We start from the raw sequence: 18,595 nt of genomic DNA on the forward strand, positions 1-18,595 counted from the left end.
ATATAACTGAAACACGGACAGAGGCACACACATACACACATACTTACATGTTGTTCTTTGCTGTGCAGTATAGTCAGATGGCTTCCCATAGTTGTGCAACTTTGGCTGCTACTCAACCAGTCCAGCTTTTTATTACTGAACTTGTAGCATTTGTCTGCTAAATGTGTCCATTCTTCAGGGCACTCTCGACACTTCTTCACTGTTCTTAAAGAGAAAACATTATTTAAAGGATGGAGGTGATAGTTAATCTGAAAATTTGTCATGTGAACTAAAGTGAAACTGAAGTGAATTCAGTTCACTAAAAGTAAACTGAATTTGGCCTACTTCTTGGGGCTAAACCACACATCAAGAACACATTGTGGACTGCAAGGGCATTGGTTTGGTTTTGAACATTTGTGGAAACATTTAATGCTCTCTTGATACAGGGAAGGACATGTCTAAATGAATAAATGTAAATGTCTAAATCTAGGCCTATTGTGGATAGGCCTGTTCTGACCTGTCTTGGAGCAGCTTTGTCCCAGCATGGTGTAGGTCTTCACAGAGGCTGAGGGTACCGGCTCTGTACAGAGTTTAACCTCAGGGTCATGGCTGTAGTCTCTTGAGGAACATTGGCCGAGAGCCTGGTGAAAACTGAACAGAAGAAAAACTGAAGAGAAGCTGTGCACGGGGTAAATAAACCTGACATTGTGCAAGAAGAGATGACGTTGAACGAGACGTTAAACGAGGACAAACTGGTGTTTGTTTTAGGGTTAGGGAACACGATCAGCTTGTTCTCATCAAACACCAGGAGTTCTGTGAGGCCTGACATTTCACAGTAATGGAGATTAATGGCCATTAGTGACATTGTTTCAATGGGAGAGAGAAGAAGAGTGATCAAGCAGGGGAGGAGTAGGAGAAGTCTGACACAGACAGACAGATAGGCAAGCAGACAGAGACAGACAGGCACAGGCACAGACACAGAAACAGACAAGCAGGCAGACAGGCAGGTATGAAGTGGCACTGCCCATTGTCTTTGATCAACATCATCATGAAGAGGGAAAGGAGGATGGAAAGTACACAAACTGACATATAAGCAGTAGTATCGTCATGTACATCATTTACTTACGAAGCACGCTCAGTACAATGTTGGCACAGACAGAGACCAGGAGGCCAATGAGCACAAATAGTGCAGTTTCCCTCCGTAAACACTCAGACCCCCTTTTCAGTCCCTGTGTGCCTGAGGGGATTGATAATGACTCAGGTCAAATAATCAATTTAGAAAGAAACTTAAAAGTTGTATTTTGTGTGTCAAAAAATCATGTCAAATGTGTCAAATTACAGCAATTTACAGTTTCTGTAGACTAGGTGCCACAGGCAAAGACAGACAGATTGACTATAAATCACATTGATTTTTCTTTCAAAATAACATGTCCTTTAAAAGCAGGTCGAACATTCTTCATGGCTGAACACACAAACACACACGTACTTACTGTTGTTGAGGTACAAAATAGGTTTGTTACCTCTGGAGGACAAGTCTTCAGTAAACTCCTGCAGACTGGTGTAGTCCTCTGCGTTTTCCATAATTGCCAATCTTTTCAAAACAATTGAATAAATCTTCACAGCTTAGGCTACTGATTTGAAATCGTTTTTTCTTGGTCTAATATTCAATCGAAATACTTGTCCTTTGGTGTGTTTGCCGCACCTGTTGCATTCAGCTCTGAGTTACTCCAGGATCCTCGTTTAAGCTTTATGCTCGGGCAGCTCCCTAAGTATTGCACAAAATGGGCAGATTAAAACTTACTAAAAACTTTCATGCTCTGTTTTACTTTCCCTTTCTCACTCTCTTTCTCTGGCGTTCACTGTGTGTTTGGAAAAGGTACTGATCTGATATTATGAGGAGGAGGTGCGTGTGTGTGTGAATGTGTGTGTGTGTGTATTTGTGTGTGAATGTTTGTGTGTGTGTATTTGTGTGTGAATGTTTGTGTGTGTGTATTTGTGTGTGAATGTTTGTGTGTGTGTGTTTGTGTGTGTGTGTGCAAGCGGGGAGACACAGCATAGCTCAGGGAAACATGACTCAGGAAAATGCAATCCATTTCAACACAACTCTCTACAACAACAAGTTGAATTCTGGCAGGAACACAGTTTGGATGCTGTTAGTGTGTGATCATCAAAACATATGGGAACACTGATGGTCTGACTGTTCCAGGAAGGTGGGGGCGGTCATTGTGAGTGTGTGTCTCTGTGTGATGCAGCTCCTCGTGGAGTATAAGACTTAACAAGTCAAGCTGTAGAAGGTTCCAGCACAAAGTGTCCTGAAAACGCAGTCATGGTTTCTTGGTAGCTCTAAAGTGTGATCAAACTGTGTGATAAAACTGCCAGATCATGCTTAGGATTTGAGAGAGGACTCTGATCCGTCAGCCATAAGTAAATAATGATCAAACGTAACATCTCCCCACAATCCCAATTAAACAGAGGGTGATGCAATATTAGGACATTCAATCCAAGTTTCGTTTTTCAATCAAAGTTTCCTTTATTTGCTCACATAGCTTCCCATTCCAGCCTCCTGTCTCTGATCCAGTAAGTTTCTGAAATCTGTACTTTCCAATGTCCTCGCTACATAAACACTCTCAGAGCTGAATAATATGTTCAGCCTAGCAACACCGGACCTGGCCGACCTTGGAACCTCGGATGCCTTCACATCTGTCAGATGGCGTCCGTCCAAGCCAGGGAGCCAAGCTGTTCCCAGCACCACGGACCAAGGAGGAACCCCAGAGCTACTGTGTTGTCTCCCCATGGTGTTCTCACCCTTCTGGTGTGCACTACTTACAGTAACTTTACACAATATTCAGAAGTTTCCAGACATAAATCAAATAACCTTTTGAACTCTTACACTGCTTGTTTTTTTTTTCTCATTTGAGGTCGTGAAGGTACTGTCGGTAATATCTTCTTCGAGTGTTTATTTAATTTGGCAAAATATTAAAAAATGTAATGGGGTCTATAAGTTCTATATGGATACACTGATATGTACATATACGTCCTTAAAGATATATGTATATGTGTATATACGCTGCAGTAACCATGGAGCTCACAGGCTTGGACTCGGCCAGTGAGCGGGAAACTGTGATACTTCCCCTGGATCACCTGACCCCAGGCTCCAGGGTCAATCACCTGACCCCAGGCTCCAGGGTCGATCACCTGACCCCAGGCTCCAGGGTCGATCACCTGACCCCAGGCTCCAGGGTCGATCACCTGACCCCAGGCTCCAGGGTTGATCACCTGACCTCAGTGTCCAGGTTTGCCAAAACACATATACTTCTATGTATATAAGATAAAAAGCACAAAAACATGTTTTGTATGTCTTTCTGGCATTATTCAAAGTCAGAGGAAAGAAACTTTGTAAAAAATTAATGGTTTTTGCATCTCAGCAGGCGGCCATTTTAATTCATGATTAAATTAAAGCTTGTAGCCTAAAACCCTTATTAATCTCTGTGAAAACACCACGAAAACAGCAAAATAAAATTATATGCAATTCAATAAAATCAGTAGAACAAGAATATATACAATACAAACTGTGTGTCCAGATGATTTACATAGTATGCTCTCATGAATAATTCATCCCCAAACATCCATATCCGTTCTATTTTCTCTCTCTTGACCCGTCTTTCATTAAAATCGTATTTCACATGTGTAGACCTGATGGCAATGTCATCTTGAACTTGTGAGCACTTGTTCCTTTGCGGTGGTGTTCTAGAATCTCTGTTAGACGCTCTAGGTCCTGTAGAATCCCTTGGGCTTCGGCCTGTATCAGAATCAAAACAGTTTCAGTCAGCAGAGCAAGACAGAAAAACCTTCCTCTCGCCTCCCCAGGGGGGCGCTTTGGAGCCAGTGGCAAAAAAAAAAAAAGTGATTACAAAATTGCATTAAAATTCAGGCTAACTTGTTTAATTATTCATTTTGTTTTAAGGGACTAAAATCATGAAAACATGGTCTGTTCTGATCCAGTCTTCTGACGTCAATATCTAAGTACTTAAATGAAATCCACTAAAGTCAACATTTGAAATTAAGAATGTATTAACGGTTTTGCTGGCGAAGGGGCCAGCCTTGTCTATGGACTAAACCTAATCATATGCAGTGAGGATCAACAAAAATGGGATGAAAAGGGATAGCTAGAAATGCAGGGAGGAAGGCAACACAAGGGAACTAGATTTTGTGGCTTTATTGAGACCGAAGGCTGACCTATGTAGGACAGACTAGATATGCAGTACATCTTTCAGAAACCGCATCACCTTCAAGGTCATTGGCCAGCTTTAAAACAAGAAATGACTACTCACTCTTTGCAGCGGCAGAATTTGTGCTTCCTTCGCCTTGGCATCGTCCCTCGCTAGAGACCGACACACACACACACCAACACACACATTTATGTGTACAGTATATATACTGTATGTGTATACGTGAGTGTATATAAATAAAGACAGAAAGAAAGATGAACATTTTTCATGTCTTGAGTCAAATATATCTGACAACTTTACCTGTTGCCGCCGCCGGAACAGAATGACGGTGAGGATGAGGAGGAGGATGAAGATGACAGTGGCAGCACAGATCGTCACCAGCAGCCACACGTCCATGGGGGCTCGCTCTGTCAACAACAGACACTCGTCATCATCACACAACACAGACTAACGTTTTGGCTACACATCTGAATTCATTTTCTCGGTCAGGCACACACACAAAGTATACATGCGTATTTAAAGCAGTGGTATAGTGGCTCAGTCACATTCTACTAGAAAAAACACCTTTGCAAAGAAAAAATAGTTTATATATATTTCTGCCTTAAATATTTATGGTAGAGACAGTTTGTTTTGGAGAGGACAGGAAATGTGGGGAGAGGGAGGATGGGCTAGTAAGGGTCTGGATTCAAACCCAGGCCACCATGAGGCCTCAGTCTACATGAGGCCTCAGTCTACATGGTGCCTCAGTCTACATGAGGCCTCAGTCTACATGGTGCCTCAGTCTACATGAGGCCTCAGTCTACATGAGGCCTCAGTCTACATGAGGCCTCAGCCTACATGAGGCCTCAGTCTACATGAGGCCTCAGTCTACATGGTGCCTCAGTCTACATGAGGCCTCAGCCTACATGAGGCCTCAGTCTACATGAGGCCAATCTACATGAGGCCTCAGCCTACATGAGGCCTCAGTCTACATGAGGCCTCAGTCTACATGAGGCCTCAGTCTACATGAGGCCTCAGTCTACATGAGGCCTCAGCCTACATGAGGCCTCAGTCTACATGAGGCCTCAGTCTACATGAGGCCTCAGCCTACATGAGGCCTCAGTCTACATGAGGCCTCAGTCTACATGAGGCCTCAATCTACATGAGGCCTCAGTCTACATGAGGCCTCAGTCTACATGAGGCCTCAGCCTACATGAGGCCTCAGTCTACATGAGGCCTCAGTTTACATGAGGCCTCAGTCTACATGGTGCGCACATTGGTCTGGTGAGACATCTGGGCGCCCCACCTTGGCAACACATTTACGACCACACAGCACCACGCCCTGGCCGCATGGAGAACGTGAAACACAATAACGCGGTTCTCTCTCCTTCCGCTTCCACTTCCTGAGCTCACCGATCTTCAGCATGATCTCGGCTGTCGTCAGCTTCTCCTCCTTCCTCCACAGCTCGCACTTCCATCTGCCGCAATCACCACTGCCCACTTCCTGGATGGCGAGGTGGGTGGTGTTGAGGGCAGGCCTCTGAGAGTGCGAGGAGGTTGGGCTTCCTCTTTGAGTCGGACGAATCCACTTGACGCTCAGATCAGCGGACATGGGACGGCCCAGGCTGCAAGTGAGGTTGACATCCTGACCAATCAGAAGCTGTGGCCCACGAGAGGATATAACTGTCACCGGGAGAGAGAGAGGGGGGGGGAGAGAGAGAGAGAGAGAGAGAGAGAGAGAGAGAGAGAGAGAGAGAGAGAGAGAGAGAGAGAGAAAGAGAGAGAGAGAGAAAAACAGAGAGAGAAAAAGAGAGAGAGAGAGAGAGAGAGAGAGAAAGAGAGAGAAAGAGAGAGAAAGAGAGAGAAAGAGAGAGAAAGAGGGAAAAAAAAGAGAAAACAAGATGATTGAAATGGGACATAAAACAGGCAAATACATGAAAAAGATCAGGTTAGCATTCTTTCTGTTCTAGTTAGCAGAGACGAAAGAACTGGCAAGGTGCAACAAACAGAATCAACAGACACTTAGGGAATGACTAGTACCACAAGCCTGATCCAATACTAGATCATGAAGAACAGTGCAGGAGATTACAGAAGAAAAGAATAGGTAAGAGTAGAAAAAGTAGTGGTGGGCATAGCTACTTTTTTTAAATCTAGATTAATCTCACTATAATCTTGGCGTTAATCTAGATTAAAATGGCTCATTTGAATTCCGCCGATCATCATAGATTGCGTAGTATAGACCCAGCTCCCAACCCAGCTTTAAGAATAGATTAACGGCAATATTTTTGTTATCTCCCAATAAGAGTCTCACGTTGACGCAGCACGTTAACGCTGATAACGGCCCACCACTAAGAAAAAGACAAAACACGCAAATGCGTGACAAAACATGATTGCGGATCACTGATTGTGGGTTAGGGTGAGATTTTACAAGGTGTCTACAGAACTTTCACATCAGCTCACTCACCTTGCAGGACCTCCAAATGTATCACCCTCTTCAGCGTTTTGTCGCCTTTGAATTCCAGAGCACAGGTGTACTCGCCCCTGTCTCCCTCGGTCACCCCACTCCACTGGAGGGAGAAGTTGTGGTTGTTCTTCTGCAGAGCTGGGAGTTTTTTATCACTCTTCAGGAGAGACTCCCAGGCTGGAGGGGGCCCCAGGGCAAGGAGCTTCTTCGGCTCCCTCGAGGGGAGGCCCGAGGCTCGGTCCGGGGTGAAACTCCAGTAGGCTCCCTTGGTGTCTTTGGCCTTAAGCTCTTCCAAGGTCACGTAAGACGGGATTGAGCAGGGGATGAGGGGAGAGAGGGAGGAGGTAGAGGAGTAGATAGGTTGTTTTGGTGCAAGGGAGAGATCTGATGAGCACGGGGGGAGGAAAAAAGAAAGAAAAAGAGAGAAAGAGAGAGAGAGAGGATAAGAGAACTGGTAAAATACGATAGCATGGTATAAGTGTGTCCTGCCATTACAGTTAGAGGCAGATCCAATACTCACCCACCACCACTACCGGGGCACTAGCACTGTACTCCTGGCTGCCAGATGTGACCACACAGAGCCACTGCCCATGGTCCTTTCCACTGACGTTCTTCACAGTCAGACTGATCCCATTGGCTCCCTGGACCCTGTTGTCCATGGATAGGTCTCTTGTCTGGGGACCCGACCATCTCACTGGCAGCTTGTTAGAACCCTGCAGATCACAGCGTAGAGAGAGAGTCTCCCCAGCCAATAGGGACGAGGCGGGCGGCCGCACACTCACTGAGGGAGGAAGAGGGGGCAGGGGGAGGGGAACACATCACATGGTCAGTACACTGTATCTGATCAATGAGCAGTTTTTATAACATGATGGCACATGATCGTACACTCTGTTCATTTATATTTGATCTTTCTTTGACTCTTACTGGTGCGGAGAGAGTATGTGGTTGTGGAGATGAGTATGTTCCCCATCTTCAGTTCACAGGTGAATGACTTGGTGAAGTCCTCCTTTCTGAGTTGTGAGATGCTCAGGGAGTATCTATCCAGAGACACGCGGTCTTTCCACTTGTCATCTGACAGGAAGGAATTCATAATTCTATTATAATTGTTTTAGATGTAATTATAAATATGTATGTATATGTTTTATTATATCTAGCTGCATTTTCTGAACAGTTTTTTTTAACAATTTGATAAACAAAATACCAAGAGCTACCACCCAATTGAAGAATACATCAAATTGACCATGTTCCTCACCCTTTTTCTCAACACCATGCGTGTTTTTAGATATTAGATCCTGTCCGTCCGAGGACCAGTATACGTACAAATTGGTCTTAGGATTGATGCCATTGAGAGTGATCTGTCCTCCAACCTCACCATACGCCACAACGTTCACTGCATCCACAGCCCCTGCAAGCAAATCATATCAAATGTATGTGTAGCCATTTTTACACGCAAGCATGTCACAGAGGGCTTTACATACGCCCATAGAACTGCTACTCAACCAACCTAAACCCTCAAGGGGTTTAGCACCGGACAAACAGAACATGGGTCATTTCATCTCCTGTCCTAATTGACATTTACATTTATTGAGGTTACATTTATAAAATATTGAAGCATAGCATTGCTTACATTTACTACAAACTGTGTCTAAACTATTCGTTGTCAGATAATAAAATGATTAGGGGTAGGATACAAATTTAACATATATTGACAAATCTCATTGTTTTTCTGCCTTTACCCAAGTGAAGAGGGACAATATAATCCTTATAATCTCACCTGTTGTTGAGATGAACAAAACTATGAGCATAGGAAGACGGCCCGAAAAATCCTTCATTTTGATCGCTGCACTATAAAACAAAAAACAACAAATCCAGATTTAGAGAGCCATGTAACATTTGATATCTGCTCATAATCATTGGAACACAACCGTAATTTAAGCCTATAGACAAAAGAAAATCATATATTTAAATCAATCCATTATGTAATCTGTATTGAGAAGCTATCAAAAAATATAAATCGCTGAGACGGTGTTCATCTTTATTTTATGCAGTAATTTTTTACTTTTAACAATTTAAAATGTGTTTTACATATATATATATATATGTTTTTTTAAGATTACACAAAAGAAGTAGCGGTCATGTGTACAGTCTGCTTATCTTTACGATGACGTTGATGACGAGGGTAAAAATAACGAGAGAGGAAGGGGTTTGTGGTGGTCTCTGATTTCAAGAGATTGTCAGAAAGAAACAGAAGAGGAAGAGCTGAGAAATACAAGAAAAAAGGCAGTAGCTTTTGTGGTGGGCTTCGGTTGAAAGATGTAAGGGGATAGAGAGTGTGTAGAGGGCGTGGGTTGTGGTGGGCCCTGATTTGGTGAGGTGTAAATTCCTACGCTTGTTTTACATCTCGTCTTCTCCCCCTCTAATTTACACCCCCTTCTTCCTCCTTTATTCCACGAAATGCGGATTTCTCCACGCTTGAGTTGTGAAAAAAAGAGACCACACTGCCGGTAGTGTAACAGGAGTGTGGTAAAGTGCGTTTTTTTAATGCATGTTTTGTACGTTTGAGTGATGCTTGTGGGTATGTAAAATTCTAGAGTATCAGAGTTCAGACAGACTAAATGTGATTTACCCAGATAAGAAAAGATTTACTGAGATGTTATTTGATGCTATTGGCATGATATTTTAAATAAGTAGAGATCCTGGATATTAGGAAGAGTAAGGACCATTCAGACTGGCAGTTCAAACACTTGAGTAGGGCCAAGCACAGAATAGTGCTTAAGTGAAAGAAGAGGAAGCAACAAAAAAAGAAAGAGAAGAGAGAAAGAGAGAGAGGGGGGGAGAGAGAGATCACAGCTGAAGAGCTAACCCAGAAAAGCACGATCAAGTCTGTGGTCAGGGCAGAGGTTCAGTAGCAGACAAGAAGAAGTGAGGGAGGGGGGAGGAGGGGAGAGGAGGGAGGACAGGGAGGATGAAGGGAGGGCAGGGGAGGGGAGGATGAAGGGAGGGGAGGGGAGGGGAGGGGAGGGGAGGGGAGGGGGAGGGGAGGGGAGGGGAGGGGAGGGGAGGGGAGGGGAGGGGGGGAAGAGGGGAGAGGAGGGAGGGCAGGGAGGATGAAGGGAGGGGAGGGGAGTGGAGGGGGGAAGAGGGGAGGATGAAGGGAGGGGAGGGGAGGGGAGGGGGAGGGGAGGGGGAGGGGAGGGGAGGGGAGGGGAGGGGAGGGGAGGGGAGGATGAAGGGAGGGGAGGGGAGGGGGAGGGGAGGGGAGGGGAGGGGGAGGGGGAGGGCAGGGGAGGGGAGGGGGAGGGAGGGGGGGAAGAGGGGAGAGAGGGAGGGCAGGGAGGATGAAGGAGGGGAGGGGAGGGGAGGGGAGGGGAGGGGAGGGGAGGGGAGGGGAGGGAGGGGAGGGGAGGGAGAGGGGAGGGGGGGGAGGGGAGGGGAGGGGGGAAGAGGGGAGAGAGGGAGGGCAGGGAGGATGAAGGGAGGGGAGGGGAGGGGAGTGGAGGGGGGAAGAGGGGAGAGAGGGAGGGCAGGGAGGATGAAGGGAGGGGAGGGGAGGGGAGAGGGGAGGGGAGGGGAGGGGAGGGGAGGGGAGGGGAGAGGGGAGGGGAGGGGAGGGGAGGGGAGGGGAGGTATACTGTAAAGAGAGAGGTGAATAGGAGGAGGCTGGAGAGACAGGGATGATTAGTCTGTAATCCCCTACGGATAAAACAATTGTTCTAATACATTGTACAATTTAGCTAACTTACAGATATTTTTCTGAAATGACGAATGAGTATCAGAAAACAATATTTCAGTTACATTCATTTCAATTTACAGATTCAAATCATTAACTACATTTATAGGAGAGGGTGGCAGCGCACCAACATAAAACAGACTAGTTAAAAAGACTGTTTAAAAGGTGTATACTCACAAGAAATCGTGGAATGTCACTTGCTGATGATTAAGATGCTAGTGTTGATCATCAGTGTAAAGACTCTGCTTTTATACCTTGTAGCGCTTCCGTCACAGCTGATTGGTCTATAACGTATCAGGAAACACACAATTATTGGTTAAGAACATTCGGATTCATAAATTACCTTATTGATTGGATGATGAGTTGGAACGGATGTATGTTAGTTGAATGTAAGTTTTCCTCTACCATAAAGCACCATCCGACCAAAACTAAAAGTACAATGTATGTTAATTTATTAACGTATTTTCACACTAACAGCAAATATTTAGGAAGAAATGTTTGCCAAATTGTCATGTTAATCAAATATATGCCATAAGTGCAGTACATGTTAACGCAGAGTCTAGCTGACATGGCGCATTATTACAAGGCATTACAAGGTCTTTTTAGCTTCAATTTATAAAAAGAATACATAATTTGGTACAAATGGCTATTATACAACAAAATGAATTATTAAAAATTTGTATAATGATTTAAAGGAGTGTACAGGTTATCAATTTACATGTGGTCATTACAATGTCTTGACATAATTGCAAAAGTAATTGTATACTTAATTACAACAGTTTGATACGTAATAATGATTTGATATGTAACTAACTACACAACAACAAATATGTAATGGCTGTTGAATGCATACAAACGTTGCATGAACACTTTGGATCCATTCAAAGCCAATTGTTTCAATAAAGACTATGGTTCCTAAAAGATGAGACAACCACCTGTCCAAGAGAAGGTTTTTATGAATTGTTTCCCAGGCAACTACTGACACAGCACATACCCAAATGCTTCCCCAAACTGTATGTACTTTTAAATGGTTGTCCGTTAATCGAATTGTTTCCACGGTAATGCTTTCATAGCCAACAAAACGTTCTACCAACAATCCAATTTTTTATCATAATATTAAAATGCTAAATTCTGATAATTAATCAATGAGCATTCCAGACAAAAGGTTTTTGACCAAATAATCAAATATGTAATAATAATACTGACATAATAAATTACATCAATTAATCAATGACAATTCCAGACAAAGGGTAACTTGCTATTGAGATGAAATTAAAAGTCAAATCCAAAGATTACTATATATTTTCACCTTCAAGGTAGAGTAATATTAATAGTAATGATCAAATTACTGTATGCAATAAGACGTCATATCAAAGTAACTGTCTCTAACGCTCCACCAACGTCTTTACTGCATTCAATTTTACGTTCCATTCCAAATCAAGCATATATTTATAAATACATGGAAATCAACTTGAATTTGGTCAGCAACAAAGCTTCTGTAGAACTTTTCAATTGTTTCAGGGAGCGTCGTCCACTGGATGGATTGACTTTCTCACACAATTAAGTTAATAGACTCTAAGATTCACCAGGATAAATAACTCTTATTAAGTTAATTAAAGCACACGACATGTACACTGCTGTCCACTGTATGTCGAGAGACACCTGCACATCTTCTTGACTCTCAAACTGAGGGTCCGGTTCACTCTCTGTACAACAGAAGCCTGCAACTTCTCTTCTTAAGCCTGCAACACGCTCCACCTGTGTTCCTCTGAGTTCTCACTGTAGTTACTTTCAGAGTTATCCACTTAAAGGCGAACTTCAGAAGTTCACAACAGAATTGTTACATTTGCTTTGGTCTGTATAGGTGTTGTTTTAAAACAGTGTGATGTTCTTTAGGGCTCTAGGCTTTTGTTCAGCTGCAGGGTCGCATGGTCCACATGACTACGGTCTATAGCGCATACACAGAGAGATGGTACAGAAAATGAAGAGATAGAGAGACACTACACCAATGTAGTCTCCAGCAAACTCCCATCTACGGTTTGCCCCATTTGCAAGCAAGGACAAAGGAGTTGCAGACTAGGGTGATATTCATTTTGGTTCAAAACTGATCGTTTCATGTTCTGTTTATGCATTTCTCAAGAGACTCAAACCAAGTTGGGTTTAAATTTGTAGTTTAAATGACTTTACGAAGTGCATTTCTGAGCATGCATTCCTAGTGTTGCCTGTCAGTGAGAACCTATGAATGTTCAGCAGATTAGAGGGTCTGTGTTCTGTGCTGTTCTGTTGAGACGGGACGCTCAAGCAGGTGGTTTAGCGACGTCAACCACAACAAGGACCGAACAAACATGTCAGTCGCGTCTCATCCATCTCACTGAGGTTTATACTCTTTTCATGCTCTACCTCTCTGCCTCGCTCTGTTCTGTGTTAAACAAAAAGAAGAAAAAAAAAGGTTGTGAACTTTCAACTGTCTCTCTCTCTCTCTTTCTCTCTCTCTCTCGCTCTCTCTCTCTCTCTCTCTCTCTCTCTCTCTCTCTCTCTCTCTCTCTCTCTCTCTCTCTCTCTCTCTCTCTCTCTCTCTCTGTCTCTCTTTCGACCTCTCCGTTTCAACAAGCTACCATGCATCAATTTTTCGGTTCAATGAAACAGAGCAAGGTTGTCGTAAAGGTTCTCGGCAGACGGCATGGTTTTTGTCAGATGTGCTGTGAACTGTCCTGTGAGCTAATTACCTTACAGAACACACACAGAGCATTCAGCTCCGATCAGCATCTCAGGTGCTGATCGATCTAAAGCAGAATGAGTCTGAGCTTGCTCATTTTCGGTTCGATGGAAAATACCTGAGAGTTGAGGACTCCCTGGTTAGTCAGGGCCCCAACGAAGTTGGCGTACACCACACAGAGTCATTACTGAAAAAGAAAAAGACTGATAGCGTGGGCTAGGGGAGAGAAAGAGGAGGTGATTCACTTTTTCGAGATGTCCCTGCTTCCTCACCATGACCTCCCACAGTCTTTCCTACATTGGGTCTCCCCTTGTTTTGCAATTGTTCGGTCTCCAGACATCTACACGTTTTAAACTTCCAAAAGCTCTCTCTCTTTCTCTCTCACTTTTAAAATGGCTATCTGGGGGGTCCACTGATGTTGGAACTGGAGTGTGTCTGTTCATCAAAAAGAACGAAAGAAACTTGAGAGATCTACAGACACAATTTGGTAAGCTTGTCTGTCTCTGGTTCAGTGATAGCTTGTGCTTCTCTAAATAGCTAAATGTCAGTGGAAACACAGGTTAAGGATCATAAACAAGTGACATTTTGGTCCAAATGATTGTGAAAACATTTTTTGTCTGTTGATTTTTAAGTGGAAGTTTATCATCAAGTGTTGTGCAAGAGAAGACAAATACAGACTGAGTGTTCCTTTCACGCTTTTTGGAACTAGTTGTGAGTTATTATGGATTATAAACTGTTCTAGTTACAGATAAACAAAAGGTAATGATTGTAGGCACATACCAACCAGGAAGACACTAAATAGATGTAATTAAGATGATGTGGCATCATATTTTGTCTTCTAACACACAAATGTTAACGCAAGTGGAAACACTGGAGGATGGAACAAACGTCAAACAAACCATCTCAGTTTCTGTTTGAATGGAGACTAATGGAGATGAAGGTTAAGAGAGAAAAGGGTGGAGAGGGGTGTATTTGTGTTCTTTGTGAAATTATGAAAAAGGGAATCCTTATGTCATATGCAATAAACACTCCCTCGCTCACCTAGTTTTGGAAAAACGAGAACATGTTTAGAGTGAGAGGAAGCACCTGGCTCAGCTCGACAAAAACTGGTGTGGCCATGTAGGGGGACTCCAGAACCATGCTTTTGTTTATGTAATGATAGTAACATATTTGATAGAGAGTAAGCTAATACTGTTATGAGAATAGTTCAAAGTAATTGGAATGATGAATGTGTGTGAATGTGAGTAATGTGTTATTAAATGGCCATGCCAATCTCCAATCCTAAAAGAAACAAGTTTTAAACCACTCGTTTGTTTACAGATTACTGAATTGGTTTACTTCCCACTACACGACAAGGTTGAAGAGATCGCATTGATTGGTAACTTTCAAGATGCAACCACATTATCTACTGTACATCCATGTTTACATTTGTTGTTAAAGTAATCCATGAGATACATGAGACCGATGCAACTGAAATATCTCAGAATCCCCCAAACGACACTTCTCATCAGATGCACATATATAGGTGTCATGTGGTGATTTTACAGAAGTCGTATTTGTGACACAATTCTTAATTAAAGAGAGCGCAGTGAATTCATTGGCCTGCCCAGGTCAAGGGTCAATTATTTATTTTTTTATCCTGATTTTTACTGCAATAAAGAAATACTAACAGAATATCTTTCTTTTATGAAAGTAGAAACTGTAGAACCCAGTCGCATTAAAAGTCCCTAACAAAAGGATTGTTGTTGATCTTACTTTGTAGAATGTATTATCGAAGAACTTCAGCTGTGAAAGCTCTTAATATGAGTTCTGTTTGCATTGATAATCCTATCTCTATGGTTAAACATTCCAAGAGGGATTATTTCAGTATACATGTAGAGGATGAGTCTAAATCTGGGTCCAGGTTAACAGGGTCGGACAGAGGGCCCATCTCATTCTGCAGAGCACAGTGTTGCGCGTATGTTTAGTTCCTGATGGGCATGTGAACCCTCCAAACTGGACAAATTCACATCTTGATGATTCACTAACACGTCATGAGTATCTCTGTGGGAATTTAGTTTATGTAGCAGATCGAATTCCCACAGAGATACTCATGACGATTTAGACTCATCCTCTACATGTATACTGAAATAATCCCTCTTGGAATGTTTAACCATAGAGATAGGATTATCAATGCAAACAGAACTCATATTAAGAGCTTTCACAGCTGAAGTTCTTCGATAATACATTCTACAAAGTAAGATCAACAACAATCCTTTTGTTAGGGACTTTTAATGCGACTGGGTTCTACAGTTTCTACTTTCATAAAAGAAAGATATTCTGTTAGTATTTCTTTATTGCAGTAAAAATCAGGATAAAAAAATAAATAATTGACCCTTGACCTGGGCAGGCCAATGAATTCACTGCGCTCTCTTTAATTAAGAATTGTGTCACAAATACACATCTTAATGGTTCACTAACACGTCATGAGTATCTCTGTGGGAATTCGATCTGCTACATAAACTGTTAAAAGTTTCAGTTGGCAAATTACAAAAAAAAAATTCAGGAACGTATTTGATTGCCTATCGAGTTTATCACCTCAGGTAGGACACAGACAAGTTAGTTATAACTGAGCTGTCAAACATTCTTGAAGTACGCGTTCAATGAGAGGTTGACGGTCACTAGTGCCTTTATTTAATTGAATTAAAATAATGTTGTTGACTGGTGTTGCTGTGGAGATCTGAACATGAAAAGTATAAAATATATATATTTTCTTTTTTAGTGTAGCCATGGCAGCCAAAACAGAAGGCGAACTGTAGCTTATCACAGAACATATTATGTGAAATTGTGTTGTACTTGATGAAAATCCTGTGAATCTCTGTATGAACAAACAAATGTGTTATTTATGCATTCATTTCAGTTAACAATGCTATCTTAAAAAAATATATATTTTTTTCAATTGAACGATAACCTTACCATTTTAGTAATCTTGTAGAATCCTTGAGTAGGATCTTGACTGCTACAGGTCAGTTACTAGCTTCAATATAGGTCATATTGAACATTGGCTATTGATGATGGTTGCATCATGATGTCAGAATTACTATAGAAAGGGTTTGGGAACATCTCTCAAAACCTCGATAAAAAATAAAATTCTAAAACTAAATTTCATTGCGAGTATCCACCATAGTACAGGAAGAGAATTATTACATAATATGTAAGAAAGAATTTTGAAAGAATTGTAATAACACCTATTTCTGTCTATATAAAGACTTGTACAGTATTATATTGTGTGGCGGTGAACGTATAAAATCAAGTATTTAAATAGTACTGGCAAAATAATATGCAGAGACACACCAACAAAGGAAATGTGTCTCTATTTTAAAGTTATTATAAGTCATGAAGTTTATAAAAGTCCAAATTAAAGATATTTTTTAAATGCAACGTGGCAAAGGGCGCAAACAAGCAACGAGCTCCACACATTCACAGAAAGAGTGCCAATGTACAAAAATACACATAAAAGTTTGCTTATGACAGTCCCTGGCATGTGGCCCCACAGCATGTCATCTGGGGCCCACAGCATGTGATCTGGGGCCCACAGCATGTGATCTGGGGCCCACAGCATGTGATCTGGGGCCCACAGCATGTGATCTGGGGCCCACAGCATGTCATCTGGACACTACAACAACTGGGTTCATTTCCAGCGTCCCCCATTTTCCCCCTCTTCCCCCAATCTTGCTCATCTGTCTAAACTAAAATACAAAATCCAGACTCCGACAAGAGCATGCGAGTGTCGTTCTCTCAGTTCTTGGACGTTCTACGGCGAGAGCCAAAGGTCAGCGGCCAGATTCAGAAGGATGCTGAACATGAATCCCGGATCTTGCTGCTCAGTCTCTGGAACTAACCCAACAACTGGGAGCTGTCTGATCTCACATCCTTACCCCCAACTCTGAATGTTTTATGATAAGACGACTAACCCAGTCAGTATCTGTTTACTTAGATCAATAGGAGAAATAGATCAAATAATCAGCAAAATTATAATTTCCTTCATGCCATACTTTCACTCATCCCACTTCCGCATGAGTGTTTTAGATTTGTGTGCCGTAAGCACAAGATTGTTTGGCGTAATGTGGATCAAATACATTTTTACAAATGAATGTTCTGCTGGAGCAACCAACTACAACTACTACAACAACTGCACATCCACCAGATCCAAAACATTGTGTTAGGACCTGCAGTATGTACACGGCAGCGTGTTTTCAATTTCCCTCTAAAGAATGGTAAGTAAATTAACAAGTTCAGTGACTAAACCCACATCTAATTTACTGGTATATACGTAGAATATGTGTTTAAGTATACAAGTTAGAACTCTGTACAGTATCATTCCATACCAACATAGACAATTGCGAAATCATCCACTTTTGCATGGCAGTTATTACACAAGTTCGTTTTGAGCTCTTCTCTACGTCCCCTGTAACAAAGTTCCCGGTTCCATCCTTTAAACTTCTCAGCTTTTTTGTCAGGCATTTAGGACCACAATCGTTAAAACCCAGAATTACCTCTAAAGCTCACCAGTGGCCAACAGGTAAGATATAACTAGACCATGTTCATGGCACTTATGCTTTATCAGTTCATTTATGAAAAGTCAATAGATGATGAAGGCCTATTACTGCCATGTCGGCAGTTGGACAAGTTTATCATCAAATGTGTGTATGTGTTAGAGCCGTACTCACCGCTGAGGTGTGTTCAGTGATGAGATATGTTCAGTGCTGAGATGTGTTCAGTGCTGAGATACGTTCAGTGCTGAAATGAATTCTGGTCTGACATCAGACTGTACACACACTGTAGTCACACAAACACACTCACTTAGAGACAGGAAGCTAGACTGTGCTGCGATCCTTTCCCTGTACCGAGGCTCTCTGCGTCACACACACACACACACACACACAGACACACACACACAGGCACACACACACACACACACACAGACACACACACACACAGGCACACACACACAGACACACACACACACACACACGGGCACACACACACAGGCACACACACACACACACAGACACACACACACAGGCACACACACACACACACACAGGCACACACACACACACAGGCACACACACACACACACACACACAGGCACACACACACACACACACACACAGGTACACACACACACATAGGCACACACACACATTCTTGCTCTAAAAACCTGATATCATACCAACTTATGTCTAGAACTGAACCATGCTAGAGGTTTCCTGGAGGAGCAGGCATTGTAGCGTTTCTACATAAATGAGGATCTGAATGAACATCGGAATCAGAATCTAAATTAGCTTTATTCGCCAAGTGAGTTTACAAAAACAAGGACTTCACTGTGGCAGGAAGGTGCATACAATAAACATATAAGAATCTTAAATATAAAAGTAGAAAAGGGTTAGGGTTAGGGAACTGAAGATCCAAAGTAGAGAAACAGGGAATGGATGTATCACCACAAATTCCAGAAA

General features: G+C 42.5%; 2 protein-coding genes and 1 long non-coding RNA gene across 3 annotated transcripts in view; all 3 read right to left on the minus strand.

Annotated features, from left to right (window-relative positions):
• Positions 1 to 1,911, minus strand: part of LOC124476333 (epithelial discoidin domain-containing receptor 1-like) — an 11,768-nt gene extending 9,857 nt beyond the window's left edge. The window contains 5 exon segments of the mRNA XM_047033428.1: positions 8 to 199; positions 497 to 548; positions 551 to 630; positions 1,106 to 1,216; positions 1,500 to 1,911. Of these exon segments, the coding sequence (XP_046889384.1) occupies positions 8 to 199; positions 497 to 548; positions 551 to 630; positions 1,106 to 1,216; positions 1,500 to 1,560 (496 nt within the window). The 5' untranslated portion in view covers positions 1,561 to 1,911.
• Positions 1,912 to 2,489: 578 nt separating this feature from the next.
• LOC124476746 lies at positions 2,490 to 3,246 on the minus strand. The gene is made up of 2 exons (XR_006957059.1): positions 3,202 to 3,246; positions 2,490 to 3,147 (listed from the first exon to the last, which is right to left on the minus strand). It is a non-coding gene; the product is annotated as an uncharacterized LOC124476746 (long non-coding RNA).
• Positions 3,247 to 3,255: 9 nt separating this feature from the next.
• Positions 3,256 to 17,914, minus strand: cd4-1 (CD4-1 molecule). The gene is made up of 11 exons (XM_047034023.1): positions 17,807 to 17,914; positions 10,559 to 10,665; positions 8,426 to 8,496; positions 7,904 to 8,056; positions 7,576 to 7,722; positions 7,172 to 7,432; positions 6,652 to 7,035; positions 5,601 to 5,870; positions 4,509 to 4,615; positions 4,311 to 4,360; positions 3,256 to 3,778 (listed from the first exon to the last, which is right to left on the minus strand). Exons 3-11 carry the CDS (start codon positions 8,481 to 8,483, stop codon positions 3,748 to 3,750), a joined length of 1,461 nt encoding a protein of 486 aa, XP_046889979.1. The 5' UTR covers positions 8,484 to 8,496; positions 10,559 to 10,665; positions 17,807 to 17,914; the 3' UTR covers positions 3,256 to 3,747.
• Positions 17,915 to 18,595: the final 681 nt, after the last annotated feature.

This window comes from Hypomesus transpacificus, chromosome 2 (genome assembly GCF_021917145.1).
Source record: "Hypomesus transpacificus isolate Combined female chromosome 2, fHypTra1, whole genome shotgun sequence".
Taxonomy (NCBI): domain Eukaryota; kingdom Metazoa; phylum Chordata; class Actinopteri; order Osmeriformes; family Osmeridae; genus Hypomesus; species Hypomesus transpacificus.

Coding starts and splice junctions, on each gene's coding strand:
- cd4-1 (XM_047034023.1), bottom strand. CDS start 8,483: ATGAAGGATTTTTCGGGCCGTCTTCCTATGCTCATAGTTTTGTTCATC. Junction 7,433..7,575: donor CACATACTCTCTCCGCACCA/GTAAGAGTCAAA, acceptor TTCCTCCCTCAG/TGAGTGTGCGGCCGCCCGCC. Junction 4,361..4,508: donor TGTTCCGGCGGCGGCAACAG/GTAAAGTTGTCA, acceptor GTCGGTCTCTAG/CGAGGGACGATGCCAAGGCG.